General features: G+C 51.5%; 1 protein-coding gene across 2 annotated transcripts in view; it reads right to left on the bottom strand.

Annotated features, from left to right (window-relative positions):
* Window positions 1–18,133, bottom strand: part of DGAT2 (diacylglycerol O-acyltransferase 2) — a 35,775-nt gene extending 17,642 nt beyond the window's left edge. Inside the window, exon 1 of one of the 2 annotated variants that reach the window (XM_054439835.2) lies at window positions 14,457–18,133. In XM_054439835.2, coding sequence (XP_054295810.1) covers window positions 14,457–14,577 — 121 coding nt within the window. In that variant the 5' untranslated portion in view covers window positions 14,578–18,133. Of the gene's footprint in view, window positions 1–12,448; window positions 12,524–14,456 lie in introns of those variants that run through there. The other variant, XM_054439836.2, reaches the window with a different exon arrangement.
* Window positions 18,134–26,537: the final 8,404 nt, after the last annotated feature.

Below are 26,537 nucleotides of genomic sequence, written 5' to 3'. Positions count from 1 at the left end.
CTGGAAGTTAGGAAGAGATGTGCCCACTTAATTGGCTTGGTGCCCCTAGGATGACACCCTGGACTCCAGCAGCTGATGGGCAGTGGGGACAGGAAGCCTGGTGACTGCAGGAGACAGCACTGGGGAAGAGCATGGGTGAAGGTTCCTCACCCATACCCCATTCCTTCCAGCAGCTGAAGAAGTGGGCCACCTCAAACCCCTCTTTGCTGAACCCCCACTACATGCCCTTTGCTCAACACATCTTCACCAAGCACCTACTGTGTGCCCATCAAACATTCCTTCATACCATCTGCTCTGTGAAAGGCCCAGAGCACAGATGAGTTAGTCACAATCTTGTCCTTGAGGGTCTCATGACCTTTCAACTGAACCTACAAGCTGGGAGCAGGGAGAGAGATGGATTTAGGGGCCTACACTCAAGCCTTTGCTTTTCTTCAAAATCTGCAAAGCAACAAAGCCACAGCAGAGTTTAGAAAGATACCTACCCTTATCAGCTGAAAGTTAACAACTGCTTTGACTTTTAGGAGGAAAGAAGGAAACGCTAGGCCTCAAGATGGCCCCTTTCCCTGGTGTGATGCATCAGAGGGAAGGGGCTTAGTTTAGCAGAAGAGTCAAACCTAGGTTCAGACTTTGGTTCTACTCACTATGTGACCCCAGGCAAGCTTGCAGGGTTCACTGCCATATCCTCGGTGCACAAATTGGGTGTTCAGTAGCATCTAATAACACCACAGGCATAACTGGGGTGGAGGCAGCAGGATGTGAACTCACAAAAGCAAATAAAGAGGCTGGGCCATAGAGCCATTCCAGAGGTCTGCCTCATAATTGCTCCTTCGCCCCCTTTATAAAAATCCTACCTTCATAGGACTTTCCCACCTCCAGACTTGCCCAGCAACCCATCCTAGAGCCTGAGGGCCCTCTGGGGTCATCCAGTATAGCCTAATTGGACAGCCAGGGAGACTGGGGACCAGAGACAGGCACTGACTGGCCCAGGGCTACCCAGGCAGTAGGCGGCAGAGCCAAGACTGAAACCCAGCATTCCTGACCCTGCTTAGAGGACCTCCCCTTTCCCCAGAGCAGCTCTGAGTACAAAGGCTCTGTACACAGGACACAGTCGGAGGGTCATGCTCAGGGCCTGGTCAACCTGCCCAGCAGTGGGGCCTGGACAGATGAGTTCATCACATGCTTATCCTTGAGGGTCTCATAACCTTTCACCTTCACCTACAAGTGGGGACAGGCCTGGGTGAGTATATAAGGGAGGGAAGTGAAGTCCAAGCACAGGCTTGAACCCTTGATCCAAGGGCTGGGGCTGGACAAGTCATCTTCCAGCAGTTGGCTCTGCCTCCTGAGCTGTGCTGGATGAAGTGAAGCAGGAGCCATGGCCACCGGAGGCTGGTTAAGTGGCAGGTGAGTTCCTGTTCCATCTGAGGCAGGCTGGATGCCCTGGCTAGAGAGAAGACAATGTACTCTAGCACTTTCCTACTCAAAGCGTGGTCTGGGAACAGCAGCATCAGCATCACCTGGGAGCGGGTTAGAAATGCAGGACCTTGGGCTCCAGACTGGATTTACTGAATCAAAATCTGCATTTTAACAAGATCCCCAGGTGATTAAGTCTGAGAAACACCACTATAAATGCTTTAGTCCAAACACTCAGGTAGGGGTGAGACACAGCACGGGGGGACACCACCTTCTATTCGGCAGAAAAAAAGGCAAAGCATGCCTTCTCGTGGCTGACTGCTTCCCGTTGCAGACAGACCCCTGAAGCCAGCAGTCTGAGGGGTGCGTAGGGAAGAGGCATGCTGGGAGTCAGCTTATCTAGCTCCCTACCTTGGCACCAGGGCCACCCCCACGCAGCTTGGAGGAGGAGTATAGAAATTTCACTTATGACATATCCCCCACTGAAACAACTGAGAAGACCTAAAAATTCTTCATTGTGCCTAATCCAAATCTCTCTGCTAAGCTTATTAAGTGTCTTAAAATTAGGTAAAGTTATAGCGCAGGAAACGCATGCCATCTTGTTCAACTCTCACCCCATTATACAGACTGGAAATTGAGGGCCTGCGGGAGTCTCCCAATTCCCGCAGCAAGGTGGGTCTGCAGGCTTAGGCTTTTACCACACTGCTGGTTCGGTTATCACCCTGCCTTATCCAGCCCCAACTACCGCCCACAGCTCGCTCTGCCAACAAGTGGGAAATGCAGTCTACCAAGTGAACCCTCACTTCCCATCTGCCTGGGCAACTGTTCCGGGACTGCTGCAAGGTGGTGAGCTCTAAGTCCCAAATACCAAATGGCAAGTGCTTCCGTGGGGGTTAGAGTTGGGAGGCTCCTGGAGAGGGAAGCTGGGAGGACTGCACCTCTGCTTTCTCAGGCCCAGGCTCTCTCAGGCAATCCCAACCTGGCTGACCATGGAGGCCGTGGCCTGGGAGCTGGCCTGGCCATGGACGCTGAACCCCGGGCCAGTGGGAGCCCCCAGTCTACCTAAGAAATATTCTAGGCAGAGGCCCTTCCCTGCTTTGCTCACCTGATGATTCCTTGATAATGAGATAAAGCAATACATCCTTCAAAACCCAGAGATGGTGATAAGGCAGCAGTCTTCCAGGAAGCCTTTGGAAAGAGAAGGCCTTTCCTTCTCTGGGATGATAAACACTAAGGTCTACGCAGGCCTGGAATTGCCAGGGGCCATCTTGCCACCCACGGAGATAACTATTTGAAGATAAAGTCAGACCAGCACAATGGAGAAACAAAAGAGCTTCCTCCTCAGGGCTCCTACAGCCACTGGCCTTGTACTAACTGCTGATTACAAGCTGATTCTGCATCACACTGGAAACTGCCCGAAGGCCAGGCCTGGGTCTGATCCATATCTGGATCCCCAGTGCCCTGTCAGGGCCAGCCCCAAGGGGGTGCTCTGGCCACTCTTCAGGCCCCCGGAGTTCCCTCCATGCAGGGCTGAGCGAAAAGTATGATGCACAAGAGGCCCATAAAGCTTTGGGACCCTCCATGCCCTTGCACAGGCACTTGGACTCCTGTGAGTTTGGCATCAACACCCTATTTTGATGGTGATACTGGGTCAAGGTCACTCAGCCAGAGGCTGGCAGAGCTGAACTCAATTCAGGCCCAACCTCCAGGCCTGCATCTGCTCCGATGTTGCATGTCCCCAAGTTCCTTCTCTCTGCTCCCCACAACAAAGCAGGGGGCAGTGGTGGGGAGCTGGAAGGGGAAGGGGAGAAATGAATGATCTGTTTTTCTTCAGAGGGGTGGGTCAGGAGCAGGCATCTTCTACAGCAGGTAAAGTGGTAGCAGGACTTGGGGTTCTAGACCCAGCTCTGCCACCAACTCCCATGCTAAGTCTCCTCACCTCTCTGGGCTTCAGTTTCCCCATCTATGAAATGGGGGTAAGGAGGGTGAAGTCTGTGATCTCTGGCACCCACCCTCCTGAGGACTCCTGGCAGGGTATTTGGGACCTAGAGCTTACCACCTTGCAGTAGTTCTGGTACCATTGCTCAGGCAGATGGGAAGTGAGGGCTCAGTTGGGCACCCCCAGAACACTGCCAGTCCTTGCCACCTGGCTGTCAGTACTTCCTCTGCCCCAGCTGTGGCTGGGAGGAGTCCAGCAGAAGCTGGTGGGGATGCCGATGCTGCAATCAGATGCCACCACATGCCACCATCTTCACACCCAGCCTGACTGTTCCTGACTCCTGGGTGGGGCCACCAGGCAGCCTCAGCATCCAGCCAAGTCCCTGCTCCTATCTGCCCCCTCACCACACCTGCACTCTCTCTGCACACTCCCACAGCACCAATGTCACTTTACTTGGCCATCCCACTGCCAGTGACTCATGGGTGCCAGGACTTGGTACCTGATTCATCTGTGGTAAGAGGGGCTCATAGAGATTTACTGCATAGCTGAGCAAATCCATAAGCAAATCCAGAGCAGTCTCAGAGGCAGCTATAGGCCTGGATGCCCAAGTTAGACTGGGCTGCCTGGCAGGAGGCCAAACCAGCCCCATCACTGAGGACTGACCCCAGAGATGGGGGATGAGCCTCTTTTGCCCTCCCTAGGTACAAGTTTCTCCACCTATAAAGGGAACACAACCCTGCTACCTACAGATGTCTCTGTTTCACGGGGGCAGATGAGACAGGCTGTAGGGGAAGATTCCCAATAGAAGACTCAAATGGCTGCTCCCAGGCAGCACTTGCTTTACACACAGCTCATTTGCTCCTACCTTTGGGGAAGGCAGAGGGAGTAGAGCTGCCAGAGAGGCCCAGAGCAGCTCTTTTACCACCCGGAAAGCAATCCCCTTCTCCCGTGCCTATGTGGGGCTTCACCGTCCCACAGCACTCTCTGGGAAGGTAGGCAAGGGGAGAACTGGCAATCCTGTTTCACAGAGAAGGAAACTGAGGTGAGGTGAAGCCCAAAGAGGCAGAATCACTTGCTTGAGGTCAGGGTGTGGGAGCCAGGACTTAAGGTATTCAGGCTCCCAATCCCTCATCATCTCTACAATGCTACGCTGTTGAGGGCTGGCCCCACTAAACAAGCCAGCCCACACCCAGACTTCAGGAACATATCCTGGCAAAGGAGAGCTGCCTTCTCTGCCCATATCATGCTCAAAGTCTCATGTGGACGTTCTAGTGAGACTGGATTCCACTCCCCCCAACCCATGTGCTTTCAAGCAGCTCTCAGACCCAGGACCCAGCCCAGGGCTGGGGTGTTGAAGGGTGTCTATGAGCACCTCTTTGCCCAGTATCTGATATCAAAGTGACCAGGAAGGCCACACCTCGGGACTGATGAAACCCAAGTTTTCTGGGCTTCCTGTCACATGCCTGAGGGCAGCAGTATCTGAGCCCCAACCCCCTGAATCTAAGAAAGAGGGCCCTGGGCCAGCTCTACCCTTGCCTGGCTCTGTGACCTTGGGCAAGTCACCTAACTCTAGCTTTGGTTTTTTTATCTATAGGATGAGGGTGATAATCCCCACCTCACAGGATTTTGGGGAACATTAAATTTTAAAACGTGTAAGGCACATGTGGCATTTGTTAGGTGATTAAGTGGTGGCTACTGGCATTGCTCCTCCCGTCTCCAGAGTGGGAAGGGGTATACGTAATGAACAAGCAGAGTTTTTCCAGAGGCTCATGGCCATAGGTGTGTGTTACAAGAGGAGGTCGCAGAGTGACGGTAGCGCAGAGGAGGCTCCAAGGAGGTCATGAGGCTTCGCCAGGGCCCTGAAGACAAGATCTAGGGGTCAAACAGGAGGAAAGTGGGCACTGTGGTTGGGGCAAACTGCTGGAATAAAGCCTTGCAGGGAGTTCTAATGAGGCAGACCCAAATACTCAAGAACCCAGAAAAGGGGATGAGTGACTGCCTGAAATAGAAGCTGAGAATAAAGAAGTTGGAATGAGTAGTCAAAGGTGGCTTCCTGGGTGAGGTGGGTGGGGACAGAGCTAAGACCCAAAGCATAGAGCACATACAAGGTACTAAGCGCTAATACTAGCCCTGGGGAAACAGCAGTGAGCACAGCAGATGATGTCCTGCCTCAGAGGCAGCTATAGGCCTGGATGCCCAAGTTAGACTGGCTAAAGTTAAGTTAGGATGCTTAACTTCTGCTGAGGGAGAGATAAAACACCTACGTATTAATGTATGCTGTAACATCAGGCAGTGATGGGAGCTATGAAGAAAAATAATTTGGGGCAATGAGATAGAGATAGGGGCAGGAGGATCCCTGGCCTATGGAGAGGAGGCCCTGAGCGCACATGGGGAAGCAGTGGTAGACAGAGAATGTGGGCAGCTCACGCCTCTGGACAGCCCGCACTGCATCCTCCACCCACCTCACCTCCATAATGACATCTGGCAGGGGACATGCCAACCCAGAGTCAGTGCCGAAAACGGGGGCCGAGAGTCAGGAGAACCTGGCCTCTAATTCGTAGGAAGTGGCCTGCATGAGTCACTTCCTATACAAGCTTCAGCTTCCTCATCTATACAGCGGGGCTAATACCTACCTCACCAGATTGTTGTGGGAATTAAATGAGATAATGTATAGCCAAGAGCTTCATAAAAAGTAAAGATCTCTATGAATGCTGATTAATTACCAAGTAAGCCTCGGTGTCCTCTCCTGTTTGATGGGTAAAATAATGCCTGCCCTGCCTAGGAACAGAGGCATAGGCGACAGGCTGACTTAGGATTCAAACCCTGGCTCTGATTCTTACCTGCAATGAGACCTTGCAAGTCACTCCCCGTCCCTGAGACTCAGTGTCCTCCTTAGCTTTAATCCAGGATTGTCATAAGGAATCTAAATAACTTATGGAAAACGGCCAGAATGTCTGGCATCAATGTAAGAGAGCCAGAAAGATGCCAGCTAAGAGAGGTGTGAACAGCCTCTTGGGCTCCTTGAGGCGGGGGTGGGGGTCACCCTGCCCACATCCCCAACCCCAAGGATGCCACACCTGGGCCCATCTGAACCTAATGTCTGCCCTGGGTCTAGGTGAGTGAGAAAGTCACCCCCAAGTTACCCCCAAAGAGCTGAGGACAAGTTGCACGGAGACAGAGAGAGCAAACAGTTTTTTAAGAGGTGCACAGTAACAGGTTGTATATTATAAGGAGAGGTAGCAGAGTGAGGGTCAGTACATATTGACCCCTGGCAGGCTCTTCCAGCCCCAGGGAGGTCTAGGAAGTCAGGCCAAGTGCCAAAGAGATGCCACTTCATCAAGGCTGGAGGTGAGCTCTCTTCCAGGCTCCTCCAGGCAGACACCTTTCAGCGGGAGTCCACACACATGATGATGAGAGGCCAGTCATGGCAAAGCTGCCATCTCTGGAGGGTCATGCCCACTGCTATTAGAATCCCAGGCCAGGGCTGGGCTCCCGCAAGCCTCACACAGGAAGCTGTCTCCACTTGGTGCCTCACCATGTGCTCAGCCAGAGACTCCTTCCCTCCAGGAAGTCTCCCCACACTGTCTGACTTCACTGCAGTGCCTCCAGGTAGAGTTCTATTGCTTTCAAGTCTAGTTTGGTCAGTCTTTTAGCACATGCATACCAGGCATCCACCAGGCACTGAGCACTGGCCTGCCAGAGACCAACCTGTTGACTCTTTCTCTGGAAAGTCTTCTTTCTCCTCCACCCGGGTTGGACTGACCGCATACTTGCCTGTCCCGTCTCACCCCTGTACTCAGCCCTTTCTCACTATGGGAAAAGGTATGTGTGTGCATTTGCAGGGACCATGTCTCATTCTTCTGGGCCCTGGTGCTCAGCACAGGGTCAGGCGCAGAGAAGGTGCTCGCTCAATGTTTGCTGAATGACTGAATGCTTGAGAGGACTGTGATGAATAAACAGGGCCTAGACAAAGATAGAAAAAAGTCCACCCACAGCTGACTGACCTGTGCCATGACGGAGGGTCAAGCAGAGCTTTCTGGGGAATCAGGAGGGAAAGGTCTTCTCCAGCTGGAGGGTGGTTAATGTTGGGGCAATGGTGGAAGGCCCCAGAGGAAGGGAGAGAGAAGGGTGGAACCCAAACACTAACATTCGTACCAGTGCTTTCTAAGTACCCTTTACACCCCAGGCTCCACACCAGGAGGGGAGCTTCTAGACTCTGCCTCTCCTCTGCTTCTTGGGCATCTGCTAGAGGCTGAGTTCTGCTCCTGGGCTGCCCACCCAAGATACGGCTGGGAGACAAAGCGGCAAACAATTATACATAAAGGATCAGTCAGGACTAGGAATCCAGGGGAGGCCCCCAACCCCCACAGGAGGGTGTTCTTAGGGATGCCTTCCAGGAAGAAGGTACAGGGGCAGGACCCCAGGTAGTAGAGTCCTGCAAAAGGCATTGCAAAGGCCCGAAACAGAGAGAAGACAAGTTTGAGGAATTAACTGCAAGTAGTTTAGTCAGACTGCAGCACAGAGACTGTGAGTCTAGTTGGAAAAGTAGAGAAACAGGGAGGCATGAAGGACTGGGATGCTAGGTCTAGGAGTCCTGGCCTCTACCCTGAAGGCAGAGAAGATAGCCAGTCAGAGCCCACTCCCTCCACTGGTGCCTAAGAGCCCTAAGGCAGCTAGCTAGCTATCGAACTGGTCCCAAAACGCCAGTGAGTTCTTTTCTGAAAAGTTCTTTTCTGAAAAGATGAGTTCTTTTCTGAAAAGCAAAAGATAACCCGCTTTAAGGGCTCTGTTTTGCAAATGAGGTATCCTTAAAGCAGGGCCCACTGGGACATCTGGCCCAAAGGGGAAGCCAAACTACTGGAGAGCCAGCACACAGCTATGCTAGGTGTGCCAGGCGGGAAGTGGGCCATCAGGACCCTGCAGGGACTGTCAGTCCTCAGGGCCTGCTGCAGGGAGCCAGGCATCCTGAAGATCTGTAGACTTGCTGGGGCCCTAAGTCTCTTCCTCCCCTCTCTAGGTTTCCCCATTAGCACTAAATTAGGAAGCTGGGGTGGATTAGTTGAAATCTGAGTGCTGCTAACTTGGGCCACCTGTGCTCTGCTAGAATCCACTAACGAATTTTTATCCACTGAAGATCTCCCTAAAGGGAATATAAGCCCATCCTCGGGCTACTCCATACACCTGGGTTTTTGTGTATTCCGTTTTCATCAAGTAGAACCTTCACAAAGTTCCAAGAGGTAAGGCCAAGGAAGTGAGACTCTTAGAATGCCATGTTCCTGATACCGAACATGGAGCTACATCCAGGCCCCTGGACATGATTACTGAGGACCCCAGGGGCCCACTTCCCCCACCCCACCCACTGTGACCAAGCACATTCAAAAAGTAGCTACTGCAGTGGAAGGAGTTGCCATGGCAACACTACTAGCTTGTGAGTAGGTCACCAAGGAATCTCCAAAATACGTCTCCATCACAATATATGGGCGAGCATGGGGAGACAGGTTCTTCTGGGGCACTTACCTTGGCCCCAAGTGGATGAGTGCACCATTTTCACGAGAAGCTGAGGACAAGAATGAGGAGGTGGCTGACCTCAAGAGTCCCACAGCAGTTAGGGACAAGAATGGAATCACACTTCTCCAGCAGGGATGTAAGGAAGCCAAGGGGGTCATCTCAACCAGTCCTCCTCACTGTGCAGATGAGAAGGCTGAGGCCCTAAGAGGCAGTGTTATGCCCAAGGTCACATGGGAAGCAGAGGCAGGGCTTAGAATGGCTAATTCTGCCCTAATAAGAAAAGGAGTTTGTGTTTCCCATTTCTATTGATATACCCAAAAGGTTCACAGGTTTAGCCTCTCTGCATCTGCACCATAATCTGCAAAGGTTCTTATGACACTTTTGCTCATTTCATAGATGAGGAGATTGAGGGTAAGGAAGGGTAGTGGCTTGCTGAGGCTGCGGAGCAGTTTGGTGGCCAAGCAGGAACTGGACAGAGCCCAGGCCTGACTCCTACCCCTGGGCCCTGCCCATGAGGCCCTCAAATCAGCCAGCAGCTCCATACCAGGAGGCCTTCAAAGTGCTGGAGGCCAATAAACTAACTGCACCAGGCTCCTTTCCCATGAGCTCTCAAGTCTTCCTCCTGCTGCAGACATGGGTGAGCCACCACAGGCCTGGATCCAGCATCCTCTGTGTCTCTCTTGTCTCTGGCTCTCAGTACACCAGGACCTCAGCCTCAGTTGGTCACTCAGAGGCCCTGCAGTCAGTCTGCCTCTCCCATCCAAATCTCATGCCTCTATTTATGCTATTTCCTGTACCTGAATGTTCTTGCCTGTCTTGCTGATGTCTATTCATCTTTCCAGATCCGGACTGAATGTCACCTCTTCCAGGAAGACTTCCCTGACCTCAGGGTGATCAAGCTCCCCGGTCTCACCTCTTTGCAGTCTTTCCTGTCATTGCTCAGATCACTCTGCACAGTCATCTTGTGTACATCCCCCTGGTCTCACTTCCTCAAATGCAGCGACTGCAGCTGACACACAGAAGGTGCTCAATCAATAAAATGAAGGGTCCACACCCCAAATCCCTTCCTCAGTGAAGCCTTCCTGGATACCCTAGAGCAGGGTCTGCCATACTCTACAGTGTTGGGGGCCTGTTGGATGTGTAACACAGGACAAATGACAAGGACTAACATGAATGTCACAAGTTCACAAACACACACACTCAGGTTAACTCAAACTCTCCATCCTTGAGAATCTGATAATTCTGACCCTATTTTCCAGATAGAAGGAGTGAGATCCCCAGAGAGGAAGTGAACCCCCCCAGCCACATCCCAGAAACAAGTCAGGCCTGGAACCCCAGCTTTCGGGCTTCTAATAAGCCCTGGGAAGCAGTAAGGGTGACCATTGAGCCTGGCTCTGCCCACTTGCCACTCAGCCTTGGAGCCAGCTCCTTGCCAGACTGTGGGTACCTCCAGGGCAGGGAACAGCTGCAACCCCAGCACCCAGTCCCCAGCACAGGTGGTTACAGGTACAGAGGAGGCCCAAGGAAGGCTCAAGGAATCACACTGAAGCTAAAAGCAGGGCTTCCTCCAAGAGGAATGGGGCAGTCCCATTAATGATTCCTTCATTTAACAGATACTTACTAAGTACCTATTACCAGTGCCAGGCACTGTGCTAGATGTCACAGCACTGAGAAAGACAGACAAGGCTCCTGTTTCCAAGGGACTGATATTCTTTTTCTCTTTCTGTTTGTTCTTTTTGTTTTGAGATGGAGTCTCGCTCTGTCACCCAGGCTGGAGTGCAGTAGCACAATCTTGGCTCACTGTAACCTCCTCCTCCCAGGTTCAAGCGACTCTCCTGCCTCAGCCTCCCAAGTAGCTGGGATTATAGTCACGCACCACCACACCTGGCTAATTTTTTTATTTTTAGTAGAGACGGGGGTTTTACCATGTCGGCCAGGCTGGTCTCGAACTCCTGACCTCAAGTGATCCTCCCGCTTTGGCCTCCCAAAGTGCTGGGATTACAGGCAAAAGCCATGGCACGCAGCCGGCCAAGGGACTGATATTCTTATGGGGGAGACAATTGCTTAAACAGATAAGCACACATGAAAATTTAGGTAGTGATAAAGGCTATAAAAATAAAAGAAGATGTGGTGATTGGGGGTGGCTCTCTAGATAGGGTGGCCAGGGAAGACCTCTGAGAGGAGATTGACTGTTCTGAAGCCAGCCATGCAAAGACCTGGGCAGAAAGGCAGCATATGCAAAGGCCCTGAGGTAAGACTGAATTGGGAGTAATGCTACTGGAACAGGAAGACCACAATGTGTCTGCAGCATGGTGGGTGACATGCTAGGAGAGGAAGTTGTGATGGCAGTGGAGGCTGTTCACCTGGGGCTTACTTCATAGGCCAGGAGGAAGAGTTTGGAAAGTCTGAAGTGTGACTGACTGTGGGTAGGGGGCAACTGGCATTCACCTGGCAGCCAAAGCTCTGGGGGATCTTAGTGTCTCTAATCCACTAGGGCAGGCTCGGGGAGCTTCCTCAAAAAGTTTGAGAAGGGATAAGCTGCCACCTGCATCATGGAGACAACCTTCACTCATTCAGCAAACCACTGGGCACCTACAATGCACAGAGTCCTGCACTCAGCCCTTCACGGCCTTGCAACCCTTCTCTTGGCTTAAGGAGTCAGGCCACAGACTGGGAGATGGATCTGGGTTCTAGCCTGGCTTTGATAACCCTGGGAAAGTCCCTTCTTTCTGGAGACCCCAGTGATCCCACCTGTAACATGAGGGTTGGGCCCGATCCAGCACTAATTTTTACAACTCAAGTACTTGCTGTTGAATTTGAGGGCGGGAGGGTGGAGGTGGGGCAGGATTTCAACACTGGCCATTGAGTCACCAAGCCTGTTAATACAACATTACTCTTGGCCCTCCTTTCTCAGCCTAGATGAGCCCTTGGTGACGCAGCCCCAAAGTGGCCTCTATTCAGCAGGGGAAGTGATGTAGGTGAGGGGGGAAGCCACACGGAATTGGAGAGGGAAGCATGAGAGTAATGTTCTCATTCTGACTTAGGACTAGGTTAGGTGACTGTCAACCCTCAGTTCCCAGTTACCCCCAACAATCTAGCCACTTAGTTTCAAGCAGATCCACAGTGATGTGGAACTCCATCCTCACCCACCCCAGCCTGTTGCAGTCCTCAACAGCTGTCAGAAAGGACTCCTCTGCTACATCAAAACTTGCACCCATCATCCCACTCCTGTTCCTGGCCTCACTCTTTGGAGCCACACACAACAAATCAGCTCATAATTTTACTGGGACCACCAACATCTCATGCTAGGTCCTGTGCTGAACCCTGAGGACACAGGCAGGTGTCAGAGGGCTCTTCTGAACGAAGAGCCCCCAATCCAAAGGCAAGGATAAAGAATAGGATATATATCCCTCCTGTCCTGATGAACTCTGCAAACTCCACGTCTGGCACAGGACAGCCCTCCAAAGATTAGGAAATATCAACACAGACTCCTGCTTCCCCCAGCATGCACCCACCTACCCATACTCCCACAGCTGGCCTTTTTTCTTGGCCAAGAAACCAGATGCCAAGGTATCTATTTCAATCTCTCACCCATCACAGGACTTCCCTTCACAGAATCCATGGTCTCTACTTGAATACCGTCACTGACAGGCTGTTCACCAGCTCACAACAGTGGGACCTTATCCACAGAGGCAAACTAGGCCACTGGGGAGTATCTTCAAGGACCAAGGATCTAGAAGGCAGGTCTAATGGAGATGCCCAGATAACAAAATGTGCTTCAGTGCCCTCCCCTACTCCACCCAATCTTTCATCAAAGTAGATCCCAGAAAGCTGAACTGACTGGTTTGCATTTCATACCAGCCCTTCCTACATTCCATGATGTAAATCCTTGCACCCAGTTTAAAAAAAAAAATGTTTTCAAGATCTGATAATAACATGGGGAAATGTTCCTGACATGATATTAAGTGGCTTGGTTAAAACCATTCGCTAGAGTACAAGTTCTCCTAAGGAACAAACTCTAAGTCAAAAACATGACAGCCAGGGTCACTGCCTCCTGGAAGACACAGCTCCCAGCTGTGGATGGCAGAGCCGAGGGAATGGGGTCTCCAGGAAGCACTACCACAGAGAACATCCCTATCCCACTGCCCAGTGCAAAAACATTTTTAACAGCATGAACAAGGGCAAGTCCCTTCATCCATTGATGTCCCTAAGGACATCAAAGGACACAGGGAACAGAAAAGGACTCAAGTGAGAGAAGGGGCTGTCAGAGGCTACTGGCTGGATGCATGGGGCAAGCTCAAGCTGCTCGCCCCCGAGACAGGGCAGCAGCTGGGTTCCACTTCAAGGGCTACGAGCAGCACTCACACGAAGAGGGGCAGATAACCACAGCGATAATCACACAAGAAGCAATGCCAATGCCTAGGTCACAGTTAAAGTGTGGCACAGCTGCAGGGTGGGTTATTGCAACCACTAGGACATTGTAAGTGATTCTGATTAACAGAAGGGAAACCTCGATGTTACATTAAGGGAGAGAAAACAAGATTCAAAACTATATCTACAGCATGTCCTCAACTGTATCTATGCAATGTGTATAAAGAAAATGATCAAGAGATATACTAAAATGCTAATAGGAAGCTATCTTTGGATAGTCGATTTACCAGAATTTTTTTTTCATTTGTCTATATTTTCAAAAATTCCATAATTAGCAAGCTTTATTTTTATAACAAAGGTGGGCGGTGTAGGCGACTGTTAGTTACTAAAGAAAAATCCATGTCAGAGAGGCTCAGCAAGCAGAACACAGACTTAGAGGGAGAGGGGCTTCATGCAAGACACACACGCAGACCAGGACAGCTGTGATGACTTCCCAGTGTCTACTGGATTTGTACCTGAATCCAGGGGTCAAGGCATCAGCTAAGGAAAACTTAGGCACGCTTCCTCCCACTTCAGTTTCTCCAGCTCTAGGTAAGGGAGGTGGGGGTTGGAAGAGCTGCTCTTCCTCGTTTGGGAAAAGCTGCGGGGGGTGGGGGGCGGGGGTTGATTTCAACTCTGCGCGATTCACTGAGGACCTCAGTTCTACCTTGGAGGACGTGCAGGGTACTCTCCGCTGCCTTCTAAGCATGCCAGGCTCAGAGTTGCTGCTATGTGGGCTCCAGAGCCTGGGCGAGAGGATGGATGTGGGACAGAGGACAGGGCAGACACACCTGTTCCAGTCGGGCATGTTCCCCGTCTGGTGGCTGTCTCAGGAGACTGCAAAACCCATACAATCCTGCCCCATCCAGTCTATCACTGCCAAAGCTCGCTCCACCTGGTGAAGGGAGAGGGGAGGGAACTGCCAGGGGTCACCAGCCGCAGTGGGGGCTGGGGAGGAGTTCTTGAATATCCCTAATAACTAAGAATGGTGGGTGCTACCGCTCCCACCTCACGGATGAGGGAAACAAGCCCGGGGGGCGGGTGGAAAGCGATGTAACAGAGGTCGCAAAAATTGATGAGTGCCAGAGTGGAGAATGAACGTGCACTCATCAGCACCCACCAGCCTGCCACAGGGCCCTTTCCAGAAAATCTTCTCGCAGGTCCATAACCCCTGCGCGGTGGCACTCACCCCATCTCCCAGACCCCTCGCGCGACAGCGCAGGTCCTCCGTGAGAGCGCTGGCTCCGGTCAGCCTCGGCCTGACGCTCGCCGCGCAGTACCCCGGAGTAGGCGGCTATGAGGGTCTTCATGGCTGAAGCCTGCCCAGTCACGGCCCCGCGGGAAGCCGCTTCACCCCGCGCCCCTGGCCCATGCCCCGGCCCCCGGGGCCAGGGCTTCGCGCAGAGCACAGGGGTCCCGAGACGGCGTCGAGGCTGGGCGGCTAGGACACCTGGAGCTGCGGCCGGCGGCCAGTGGTGGCGCGAGAGGAACAGCCTAGACCCCAGCAGAGCCGGCAGCCGCGGCGCTAGCGTCCCAGAGCGCAGCACTTTATCACCTCACAACGGGGCAGGCGCCGACGCGGCGGGCGGGGCGGGCCGTTCCAAGCCGCCGCCTGCGCCACTTGCTTGTGGGGGAACCGCACCTGAGGCTCTGCTCGGCGCGGGCCCGGGGCTGGCCAGCAGCTTGCTCCGCGCGGATCCGGGGAGTGCGTGAGAGGAGAGCAGCTCTGAGCCCTGCTTCCAAGGGGCGCTCTCGGTTATTCTCCTCGCTCCCTCAGTCCGACCCCGGGCGCTCCCCCGCGGAGATTGGTACGGCCCGGCGGCCAGTACCCGGGCGGGGAAAACCAAGCACGTGCAGTGCAGGCAGAGGGCGTGCAGAGGGTCGGGCCTTTACTCTTTAGGCGGGGCTGTTTTTTGGCAGCAAAGATGCGAAGGTCCCGCTTTTGATCACTGGTATCAGGATTAGTTAGGTTAGGGCTGGGTATCTCAACCACCCAAACTGCTTCTGGCTTTCCATCTCTTTATTAAAAAACCTCACAGAGCACCTATACCCTACTGGGTGCTGGGGACCCAGCCAGATCAGCCCAGGTTCTGCCCTTGGGATGCTCACGCTGGGGGGCAGCAGAGACAGCCGCACACAGTCACTGGTGACAACGGCCAGGACAAGCGAGAAACCAGGGGGCTATGGAACCACAGAGTAGAGAAGACTCTGCCCTGGGCTGGGGGAGTGGGGGCGCTGGTGCACTTCCCAGAGAGGTTGGTGCACAGCAGGTTTGGAATCAGATAGACTAGGAGTCCAGTTCTTGCCCTGCCTCTCTTGAGCCTCAGTTTCCATATCTGTAAAATGGGAATAATAATTATTATTTTTGTGAGGTACTTTGAGAAGTAAATGAGATAAGGTACAAAAAGAGCCTAGGTAGTGTCTGGCACATAGAAAGCATTCCAGAATGGTTTGCCCCTTAATGAATAGGAATTTTGCAGATGGAGGGTGTGAGGGCAAAGCAGAAAGATAGGCATAAAGTGTTAGAAAAGCCAGCATGTTTGGGGCAGGGCTGGGGGCCCTGGAGTGGCTGGAGCCCAGGCAACTGTGGAAAATGAGGCTGAAGTGAGAGGCACGGGTGCTTGAACTGAGAGAAGCTTGGGAGTGCCACTCTTGAGATATTGGGGGGGAGCCGGGTCTTGGGAGAGCTTTAGTAGGGCAATGACTGGTCAGGTGGATTTTAAGTGTCCTTAGCCATGGTATGGGAAATGGACAGGAGAGGCTGTAGGTCAGGAGGGCAGTGGGGAGGCTGTGGGGGCGGGGGATCCATGTGAGAGAGGATGAGCCTCAAGGCATGGCAGTGGTAGAGGGAATGGAGGGAAGGCCTGATCTAGGGAAGAGCATAGGAAGCGAGATCCACCAGCATGTGGTGGAGCGACTTGTTGGATGGGAGGCTCGGAACGAGTGGGGACAACAAGCATGTCAGTGATAAGACAGATTTCTTAGGCATAGCTGGAGCGAGCTAGCTGTGGGGTCACAGCATAAGAGGAGAGGAATTCCCTGCCTTTGTGGTCTTTATCATGTTCTCACGGGGAGAGGAGAATGACAGAAGTTACAGGCACAGGGCAGCAGGTAATAGATGCCTCTGGTGCAACCTAGAGATGCTTCCATTTGTTCAGCCCTCTCAAGGCCACAGGGGTAAATCTCTCAACCATGTCCCTGGGCCCCAAGGCCCGAATTGGCCAAGAGTAGAAAGAAAAGCATTCCAGGCAGAGCTCCCAGCATGTGGTGAGGCCATGAGGCTGGAAAGATCTTAGTGCCTTTTAGGAAACTGAGGGTAGGCTAGTGGCATGCCACATGTGGGGGATGGGGGGAGACACGGGGACTGGTATGTGCAAAGGCTGGGAGGTAGAAACAGGTGTGGTTTATTTTTGGGCAAAGAGGAGTGAAGCCAGGAGGATACTGAAGGTGCCAGTAAATCCTGGCATCCTCTCCTCAGAGAGGGTGCTCTTGGAGGCAAGACTCCTGCTGGCCTGGAAGATCCTAGGTCAGTCTGTGGCTTGTGCCTGCTCCAGAAGGGTCTGCTGTGGAGGAGGCCTGGGCTGGAACTCATGGCCCACCCACTCACCTTGGGCAAGTCAGTATCGCTATCTTGTCTAGGTTTCTGCTTCTGCATTATGAAATGGAGGTGACAGTTTCTGTTTTGCTGACTTCACTTGAGTATTTGAGGATAAAGTGAAATCACAGCATGTAAAAGAGTGTTATCACTGTGCTGTAATGTAAGAGATCATTGTCTTAAATGGCAAGATTTGGGGTTACCAAGGCCTATTTGAAACATTCAGATCCCAAGTTCATCTACTTCAGCACATTTTTGCTATGCACCTTCTCTGGGCCCCACCCTGGTTAGGACACAGAGAGTAATTGGACTTAGTCCCTGGCTTCAAGGAGACCCCATCAAGAGATGGTGTCCTAAAGCCAATGACCCCAAGACAGCCAGCCTGTGGCACAGGGTACCATGGAAGGCTATGTCAAGTTTGGCCTTTCCCCCTGTGCTGTCACTGTCTGCCTGCCTCTCCACGGGGACAGGCGTTTCCCAAGGGCAGGAACCTCATCACTCTATGTCCCAGTGTGGGCCTAGCTCAGCATAGACGCTTAGTCCAAGGTGGATTGCCCCCTGAAAAAGTATAGTAGAGTCATAGAGGAAGTGGAGGGAATGGTAAATTGGGAAGGTCAAGAAGAAGTGATATTGCTGCGGACGTAAGATGAGAAGTCTGATTCTGTGAGGCGGGGGAAAGGGGAAAGGTGTCAGGCAGAGGGTACAGCATGGACAAAGTCCTGGAGGTGGGAACCCTGTGAGCACCCTGGTGTGGCTGAAAGAAAGATACAGGCAGAAGAGGGGTAGGAAATGAGGCTGGAGAGGTTGACAGGGCCCAGATCTGAATGGCCCTGTGGGTCCTGCCAGGAAGCTTGGACTTTATCCTGTGAGGGGATGGACCAAAGGAGGGGTGTGAGCAGAGATGCACCTTGATTGGATTGGTGGGGATGGACCAAAGGAGGGGTGTGAGCAGAGATGCACCTTGATTGGATTGGTGGGTTAGAAAGATAAGCTGGGGCCCGGCGCGGTGGCTCATGCCTATAATCCCAGCACTTTGGGAGGCCGAGGCGGGCGGATCACGAGGTCAGTAGATCGAGACCATCCTGGCTAACACGGTGAAACCCCCTCTCTGCTAAAAATACAAAAATTAGCCAGGCGTGGTGGCGGGTGCCTGTAGTCCCAGCTACTTGGGAGGCTGAGGCAGGAGAATGGTGTGAACCCAGGAGGCGGAGCTTGCAGTGAGCCAAAATTGTGCCACTGCACTCCAGCCTGGTAGCCTGGGCAAGAAAGCAAGACTCAAAAAAAAAAAAAAAGGAAGATAAGCTGGGTTGGTGGTGTGGAGGTGAGTGCTTGGGGAATAGGGCCATAAAATCTGGTCCCCAGCTTGGGCCCTTCCCATGTGGGAACATCTGTGAGAGGATGCAGAGGTGAGTCCAAGGGCTGAGAGGCACAATTGCTTACTTCTGTGCCATCTCACAGAGCAAGCAGCCCCTGGCATCCCAACTTCTAGAACACTCCTTTCCCTTGGCCTCCAGCCACGATGCCCATGGGTACTACTTAAACAGCTTGGTCCAAATGGGATTTGGAAGGAAAACCAGACCCAAACTTAGAGTAGCCCGAAAAGGAAGTTTCATGGCAGCTTCCTGTGTCCTGGGACTGTTTTTCCCTGTGTGAGGTGGGGCAAGGGGTGCTCACACCAGACTCTGACTTCTCCTGGCCCCCTCCCATGCTTCTTGACATTCCTAGACTCCTATAATGACCAGCCCTGACCTTTCTGCAGGTGTGTGAGAAGAACAGCTGTGAGAATGTGTTCTAGGACCTGGTTACCTTTCCTTCATCATCTCTCAACCCATGGGTATATTGGGAAAATCAGAGATTGGTCAAGTCATACCTCCAAGAAGGGCTTGACCAGGGTGGACTTTGTGGTCCCACCAAGAAGCTTGGACTTCATCCTGTTGGGGGATGGACCAAAGGAGAGGTATGAGCAGAGAGGCATCCACAAGGATGGCTCATCCTTCACCCACTTCAATCACCAGTGTTGTACTGCCATTGGGGATTACACATGCAGCTTTGTAGCTTGTGAGGGGTTTGACGCATGCACCTCTGAGATATGCTTCAGTGATAGCAGTCTTAGCTCCTCCATTGCACACATGAGGAGGGTAAGTGGCCAGCCTATAAGGCAGAGAGGACACTTGCCCTAAGAAAGGCACAGGTAGAAAGACAGAAACAAACGTGTACCAAGCTCCCTGCTCTGTGCTAGGCCCTGGCTTGTGTGAGCTTGCCCAGTCCTCACAGCCACCACACAAGGGGTGATCACCCCCACCCCTTTGCACATGGGGTGCAGGGAAGTAAAGTGACTTGTCCTGGATCACACAGGGAGTAAGTAGTAAAGCTGAGATTCACACCAAGTCTTCTGGAGCCTCAAACCTGTATGCTTTTCCTGCCTCCCAAGGCTGGGAGAGGGAGCACCTGTAACAGCAGAACTACTGGACGAAAGCAAATTCCCATCCATTGCCTCCACAGCCCTGGGAGGTTAGTCCCATTTTGCAGTTGGCAAAATGAAAGCTCAGGGAATCCTATAGCTTGCCAGATGGGGTTGGGATGTAATCAGTTCTCATGCCACAAAGCTAGGGCCCATTGGGGTTAAACTCCTTTCAGTGCTCAACTCACTTGGAGAGTGGGCGGGCAGGGTTCTGGCAAGCAGAGGCAGCCTGGCATGGCCCTCTAGCCTAGAAACTCACCCGCCTCCTTACTCACAGGAATTTGCCAGCCAGAGCAGCTGTGTGGCATGGCTGCACTCCTCTTGGAAATCTGTGCCTCCCATGTCCAAGCCCCCTACTGTCCCTCTTCCTGGTGACTTCCCCACATGCTGCTGCTGCTTGGTGGTCAGGGGCCTGATGGTATATAGTCTTGGGTGGCAGGCTACAGAGTCTGGACTTTATTCTCAGGGCAATGGGGAGCCATAGAGGTTTTTAGCAGGAGTTTTATGCTTTAGAAAGATCATTGTCCAGGCAAGAACATCTTTAACTGTCATCTCCATGGCATCCTTCCTAACTACCTCTGCCTTATATTAGTCAGTATCCCTATGGGAAACAGCCCACCCAAACTGGGTAATTTGAGGACAGTTTAATACAAAGACTGTTTGCAAACACATAAGCAGGCTATAGAGAAAACTCAAGGGATGGTGCAGTAGCCCAGGACTAGTCACCTCATAGGGGGTCTGGCCTGAAGGACTAAGAGGAGGACACTGCAGGTGCAATGGGGGCTGAGTGGAGAGGGCTGCCACATGGAAGCTGTGGCCTTTGCTGAAGGGGCACAGACAACCCACAGGGACCTGGGTTGTCTCCAACCCAGGTCCTTGTCTTCTGCCAGAACTTTTTTTTTCTTTTTGAGACGGAGTCTTGCTCTGTTGCCCAGGCTGGAGTACAGTGGCACGATCTCAGCTCACTGCAACCTCCACCTCCTGGGTTCAAGTGATTCTCCTGCCTCAGTCTCCTGAGTAGCTGGGACTACAGGCGCATACCATCATGCCTGGCTAATTTTTGTAATTTTAGTAGAGATGGATTTTCCCCATGTTGGCCAGGTTGGTCTTGAACTCCTGACCTCAGGTGATCCACCCACCTCGGCCTCCCAAAGTGCTGGGATTACAGGCACCACCGCACCTGGCCTGCCAGAACTTCTAATTGCCCAGAGGGTAAGGCAGCCTACAGATGCCACACAGAATATCTAAGGAGAGTGCAGGTGGAGAAAGGTGAAGAGTGGGGCTGGGCATAATGGAAGGTGGACGGCGTGTGGCCCTACAATGACCCTCCCCACCTCTGTGCTAGCATCAGACTTCCAGCTTCCCTCTTTCAGAGCACCTGAAACTCTTAATGTTTTTACAGCTGATTCTTCCTGGAGAGGCTCCTTGAGGGCCAAGTAGAATCAGAGTCCTCTCTGTGTCCCAGGGCCCAACACTGGGCCTGGCCTACAGGAGGGACCTGGGTGATATTGGATGGAAGGGAGGGAGGCAGGTGAGAGGAAGGAGAGAGATAATGATGACACAGCCTGAACTGAAGGGGTGGTAAGGTAAAAGAGAAGCAAGGGTGGTTTTGAGAGATGCTGAAGCTTTAGAGTCTCTAGGACTTGATGGCATGGATGTAGGGCTGAAAGGAAGGAAGGGGGTGATTGAAGATGGCTCCAGGTTTCAAACCAGAACCCAAGAGCACAGACCTCCCAGCTCTAAGGTCAGGCCTTAGCAGAGCTTGGTAATGACCTTTGGCCTCTCTTGTGTGACAGGTCTGGATGACAGTAGAGGACTAGGGCAGGACTGAGACCCTTGGGAGCAGCCCCAGGCTTGTTTTAGAAAGTTCTGTTGCAATGTGTACAGACAGCTCCCCTTGCATCATTCTGCCCGCTTGTTTCTTACTCAACTCTCTCAAGGCCTTTTCCCTGCAGGAATTGGGGGGTGGGGTGAGGGTGGGGGAGGGGATATTACACAGAGAGCTCTCAGTACATTCATTTCTCATCTGCCCTTCTATCTGGCCGACCTTTCTTGAGACCCCGCCATCCTTGTGCTGGGTGCTGTGGGTACAGTTCTTGCTCCTCAGGGGCATTCTGGGGGAAGAAACAGACACCTAAAATGACAATTATTATTCAGCAGTAGTTTCTAGCTTTTTAAAAGCAGTGAAACCATTTCTTTTTTCTTTTTTTTTTTTTTTTTTTTGAGACGGAGTCTCGCTCTGTCGCCCAGGCTGGAGTGCAGTGGCGCAATCTCGGCTCACTGCAAGCTCCACCTCCCAGGTTCATGCCATTCTCCCGCCTCAGCCTTCCAAGTAGCTGGGACTACAGGCGCCCGCCACCACACCCACCTAATTTTTTTTTGTATTTTTAGAGATGGGGTTTCGCCACGTTAGCCAAGATGGTCTCAAGCTCCTGACCTCGTGATCCGCCCATCTCAACCTCCCAAAGTGCTGGGATTACAGGCATGAGCCACCGCGCCTGGCTGAAATCATTTCGTCAAATACAACCTTGAAAGCCCAAGAAGTGACAGGGATGACAGGCTGCTGGGGTGGTCCCACAGTTCCTCAGGGTTTGTCTCTCACTTGCCCAGCCCACACACCCTGTCTCCAGGGCTCTGTGGAACACAGTTTGAAACTCCTGCTGCACAGAATAGCAAGTGCGGGGCCGGAGGATGCACTGAAGATGGGCATTCAGGCGGATGCCCCCTGCACACTGTGGAAAGGCACCCTGCTGGGCTGGCACCTGGTCAGACCCATCTTCCTGAGCAAGGACACTGGACAGATTTGTTGGTGGATCATTTTTATATGAATACATATTCCTAGACAAGGCACTTCTCCTGGTCCATCCACCCAGACCCTGACTTGGCCCCAGACTGAATAAGCCCCCATCTTGCCACATGTTAATGTTGCTTATTGTGTTTGAGCCTCAGTTTCCCTGTGCTCCATCCAAATGGGAATAAGTATCTTCTTCCTAGGGTTGTTGTAAAGACTAAAATAATAAATGTAAAGTGCCATATGGGCACAGTGGCTCATGCCTGTAATCTCAGTACTTTGGGAGGCTGAGGCATGAGGATCAATTGAGCCCGGGAGTTGAAGACCAGCCTGGGCAACACAGACAGACCCCATCTCTACCAAAAAAAAAAAAAATTACCTAGGCATGGTGGCATGTGTCTGTAGTCCCAGCTACCTAGGAGGCCAAGGTGGGGGGAGGGGAAGATTGCTTGAGTCCAGGAGTTAAAGGCCGCAGTGAGCTATGATCGTGTCACTGCACTGCAGCCTGGGCAGCAGAGCAACACCCTGTCTCTAAGTGAATGAATGAATGAATGTAAAATGCCCAGGACAGGGCCTGGCATATAGTACTTGACAAATTGTTACCAGTAGAAGTATTATGATTGAAAATAAGGATTAGGGGACAGGTTTGCCTGGAGCTCTGACACCTTCTCCAAAGGGCTTTGAACAAACATAAAGGGAGGGAGAAGAGTAAAATGCCTGAGAAGGCAGTGGAACTGGAGGACACTAGAAATGACAAAGAACCAGGCATCTTAGCATAGGAGATGACCACAATTCACAAAGGAAAATGCGGTATGAGCAAGGGTCCTGGAAGGAGCAGAGGCTCAGTAATAGTAGCCTTAGTCAGAGGAAACTGGAAATGTTGCACGCTTGACTCAGCATGTCTTTCCTAAGCAAAGGTCCCTGTGGCAGGCCCTGGGCTGCCCAGTGCAGAGATGTGTAAGACCCAACACTGCTCTCAGGGAACCTGCAATCCAGGGAGGATTGAGCACTTTTGAGCATGGACAACAGTAATACAGGGAGGAAGTTAGAGATGTCAGTAAAAGAGGGTTCTGGGGGAATCAGGAACACTTTGTGGAGAAGGAGTGGGCAATGAACTGCGTCATATCTACCTAAATAAACCACTGTGCTATACTATGTTGTGGCAGTTTTCAAACATTAGCAGAGGGCTGGTTAAAATATAGCTTTCTGGGTTCCACCCCCAGAGTTTCTGATTCAGTAGGTTCTGGAGTGAGGCTGAGAATGTGCATTTCTAACAAGTTCCCAGGACATGCTGATACTGCTAGTTTGAAGCTGCTGAACTGCTTTGCAGTGAGACTACAGTGGAGCATGGGACTGCTCTGCTGTGTTAAATTGCTCCAACTGCATCTCAGAGAACCTGCAGATTATGGAATCTGTAATCTCTAGGAAATGCTGTTCAGCTGGAGAAGCACTGGGAGACTGGAGGTGGGCTAGTGCCATTCCGATTTTTCCAAAAGGAGAAACAACAGTTTTCATGAACTATAACAGGCAATATAACAGGTGTTAAACTTCAGTGAGTATTTACTGTCTGCCAGTTGCTATTCTAGGTTCCTTACATGGGTGGATTTAGTTAAGCCTCACAACAACCCTTTGGAGTAGATACTATATGAGTCCATTTTTCAGATGGAGAAATTGAGACAAAAAGAGGTTAAAAAAAATCGCCGAAGGTCACACAGCTTAGGAAGTGGCAGAGCCAGGATTTAAGCTGAGATGGTCTGGCTCCAGAGACCATGCTCTATAATAGCTGCAAAATCCTGGCCATATTCTGAGGTCAGTTGTATAAACTGCATTCTATAAAGGATGCTCTGTGGCCCTCAAGAGAAAAAACAAACAAACAAACAAAAAAAACAAAACCCCGAGTTATCAGGAGCTACGATTGAGTCACCGAGGAGGGGTGGTATCCATGTATCAGTTTTCTTTCCAATGGCCTCTCTAGATTCCCAAACTGGCCTAGGACTAGGTCTATGGTATCAGCAGAGTCCTGAGCAGGGAGGTGACCAGCAGGCCAGTGTGGGCCCTGCTAGGGAGGAGGAGCTGCCTCGGGTAGGAGTTCATTCTAGAGTGAAGTTTCCTGGTCACTCCAGGCTCCACCTCAGCCTGGCCTTATGGATTTTTTTTTTTTTTTAATAAGTGACCTGAACAAGGATGCTGACATGAGGCATACAGGAAACACAAAGAAAGGCGGAAAAGCAAATATTTTGGATGAGATAACTGGGATTAAAGTACCCTGAAAGCCTGTAGAAGAATGCGAATCTGCAGGATGGTGTTGATGAGGAAGAACTATAAAGTCAGGCTTTGACTGAATGTCTCTCAGCCTCTTTCTTTGGTAACTTTGGCCTCCCCCAGGCTGCTGGGTATGCTGGGTCATGAAACTGAATAGGGTTGGGTTTTTTTTTTAGGCTGACCCTCTGAGAAAGATTGCTTGTGCTCATGGACACATATAAAAACATTCACACTGATACCTCCATGCCCAACAACCAGGAAACAGTTCTCTCCCTCTCTCTTCTGCCTTGGGCCATGCCACCTTGCATAGACAGCTGTACTGCCCTCTTCACTGGTCCCCTGTCTCCAGATTCCCAGAATGAGTTTTGGAACACAGAACCCAACCACTGTTTCTCGTGGCTCCCCATAGCTCTTAGGATGAGGCCCCAGCTCCTTAACTTGGTATTCAAGGCCTCACATCATCCTGCTCCTGCCACTCTCTCCAGCCGCCTCCACTCCTCTCCCACCGCGGTGCTCTGATGTGGGTCCAGCTCCCTAGGCCCATCAGGTCACTTGCCGTGCCCCTGAACGTGCTTTTCCACCTCTGGGTCCCTGCCCACACTGTGCTCTTGAACTCAAGCCCTTCCCCAAGCTCCCCCTTTTTCACACCCTGTCCATCTGTCCTGTCTTGATGCATCTTCCTCCAAGAAGCCTTCTTTACAACCACACATACCCATTTTTAAAACTTTCACTTAAACTTTAACACTTCTGCTGCTTGCTGCACAAAAACAAACAAACAAACAAAAACTTTAACACTGGGGTTTGGGCTGGAAATTTGGGAGTAGAGTCCTTCCCGGCTAGAAGTTCACAGCTTGGAGAAGCCACATTTTGGAGAAGCAAACAGTTTGTTTTATATATATACGTATATTTGAGATGGAGTCTTGCTCTGTCGCCCAGGCTGGAGAGCAGTGGTGCAGTCTCGATTTACTGCAACCTCTGCCTCCTGGGTTCAAGTGATTCTCATGTCTCAGCCTCCCAAGTAGCCGGGACACCTGGCAATTTTTTCTTTTTTTCTGTATTTTTAGTATAGATGGGGTTTCACCATGTTGGCCAAGCTGGTCTCGAACTCTTGACCTCAAGTTATCTGCCCACCTCGGCCTCCCAGAATGCTGGGATTACAGGCGTGAGCCACCTCCAATAATGTATCTGTCTACATTCCTCCCTCTCCACCTGACTGTAGGCAGGGACAAAGCTGATTCTGAGCAGATCTGGCACAAGGCAGTCACCAGAAAACACTATTGGGTTCTTCAAGGGTAAAGACTGGATCTTATCCGTCTTGTTGCACATTCCTGCCTCTGCAATCATGTGCACTCTGGGAACTTGGAAAATACATTTTGGCATCCAGTATTAAATCTCATGGTACCTAGAATGACTGTTGTCATTCATTCATCCATTTATTCATTCACTCATTCATTTAACACAATTATTATATACATGCTATTTGCCTTGCAAGACCTGTGTAGGTATTAGCGATACAATGGTGAGAAGAAAACAGACCCAGTCCCTGGCTTCCTGGAGCTTCTGAAGTTCAAGGTCAAACTGAGAGGAGGGAGTAATCTGCATTGGAGTTGGGAAGAGACCAGAGACTGATAGGAATTTAGCCCTGAACTTGTTCATAACAGTATACATGCATCTTGTTATTTAACCTCTACAGCAATCTTGGAGGTGTGAGTTCACAACATTAAAATATAAATGAGTAAACTGAGGCTTAGAGAAGTGGTAGCTAGTTAGAGGAAGAGCAGAGACTTGAATCTTGGTTATTTCGATATCAAAGCCCTTGCTTGTTCTTATTCTATTTACCTGGGCCTGAATGGAAGAAGGGGTGGAGTGGTGGGGTGATGAGGAGAGAGAGAGAGATAGAGAGAGAACCCTGTGTCAGATGGTGTCCAACGTGGCTTGGACAGAAAAGAAAAGCCTAAATGTGGGGGTTTTCCAACACTGCCATTGGGCAATCTCCAGAATTAAGTCCATGGCCACCATTTCTTGTGTACCTGATGTTGAGAAACAGGCTCAGACCTGAGATAAACTTGAGATTTTGAACCCGGTCAGTTAGCACAGTGTGGCCTCTGCCAGGCTAACCCCATCCACTTAGGGCTGAAGGCTTGATCCCCACAGCAGTTTG

The sequence above is a fragment of the Pongo pygmaeus genome, chromosome 9, assembly GCF_028885625.2.
Source record: "Pongo pygmaeus isolate AG05252 chromosome 9, NHGRI_mPonPyg2-v2.0_pri, whole genome shotgun sequence".
In the NCBI taxonomy this organism is placed as follows: Eukaryota; Metazoa; Chordata; class Mammalia; order Primates; family Hominidae; genus Pongo; species Pongo pygmaeus.
This window is presented reverse-complemented; position numbering and strand designations above follow the sequence as displayed.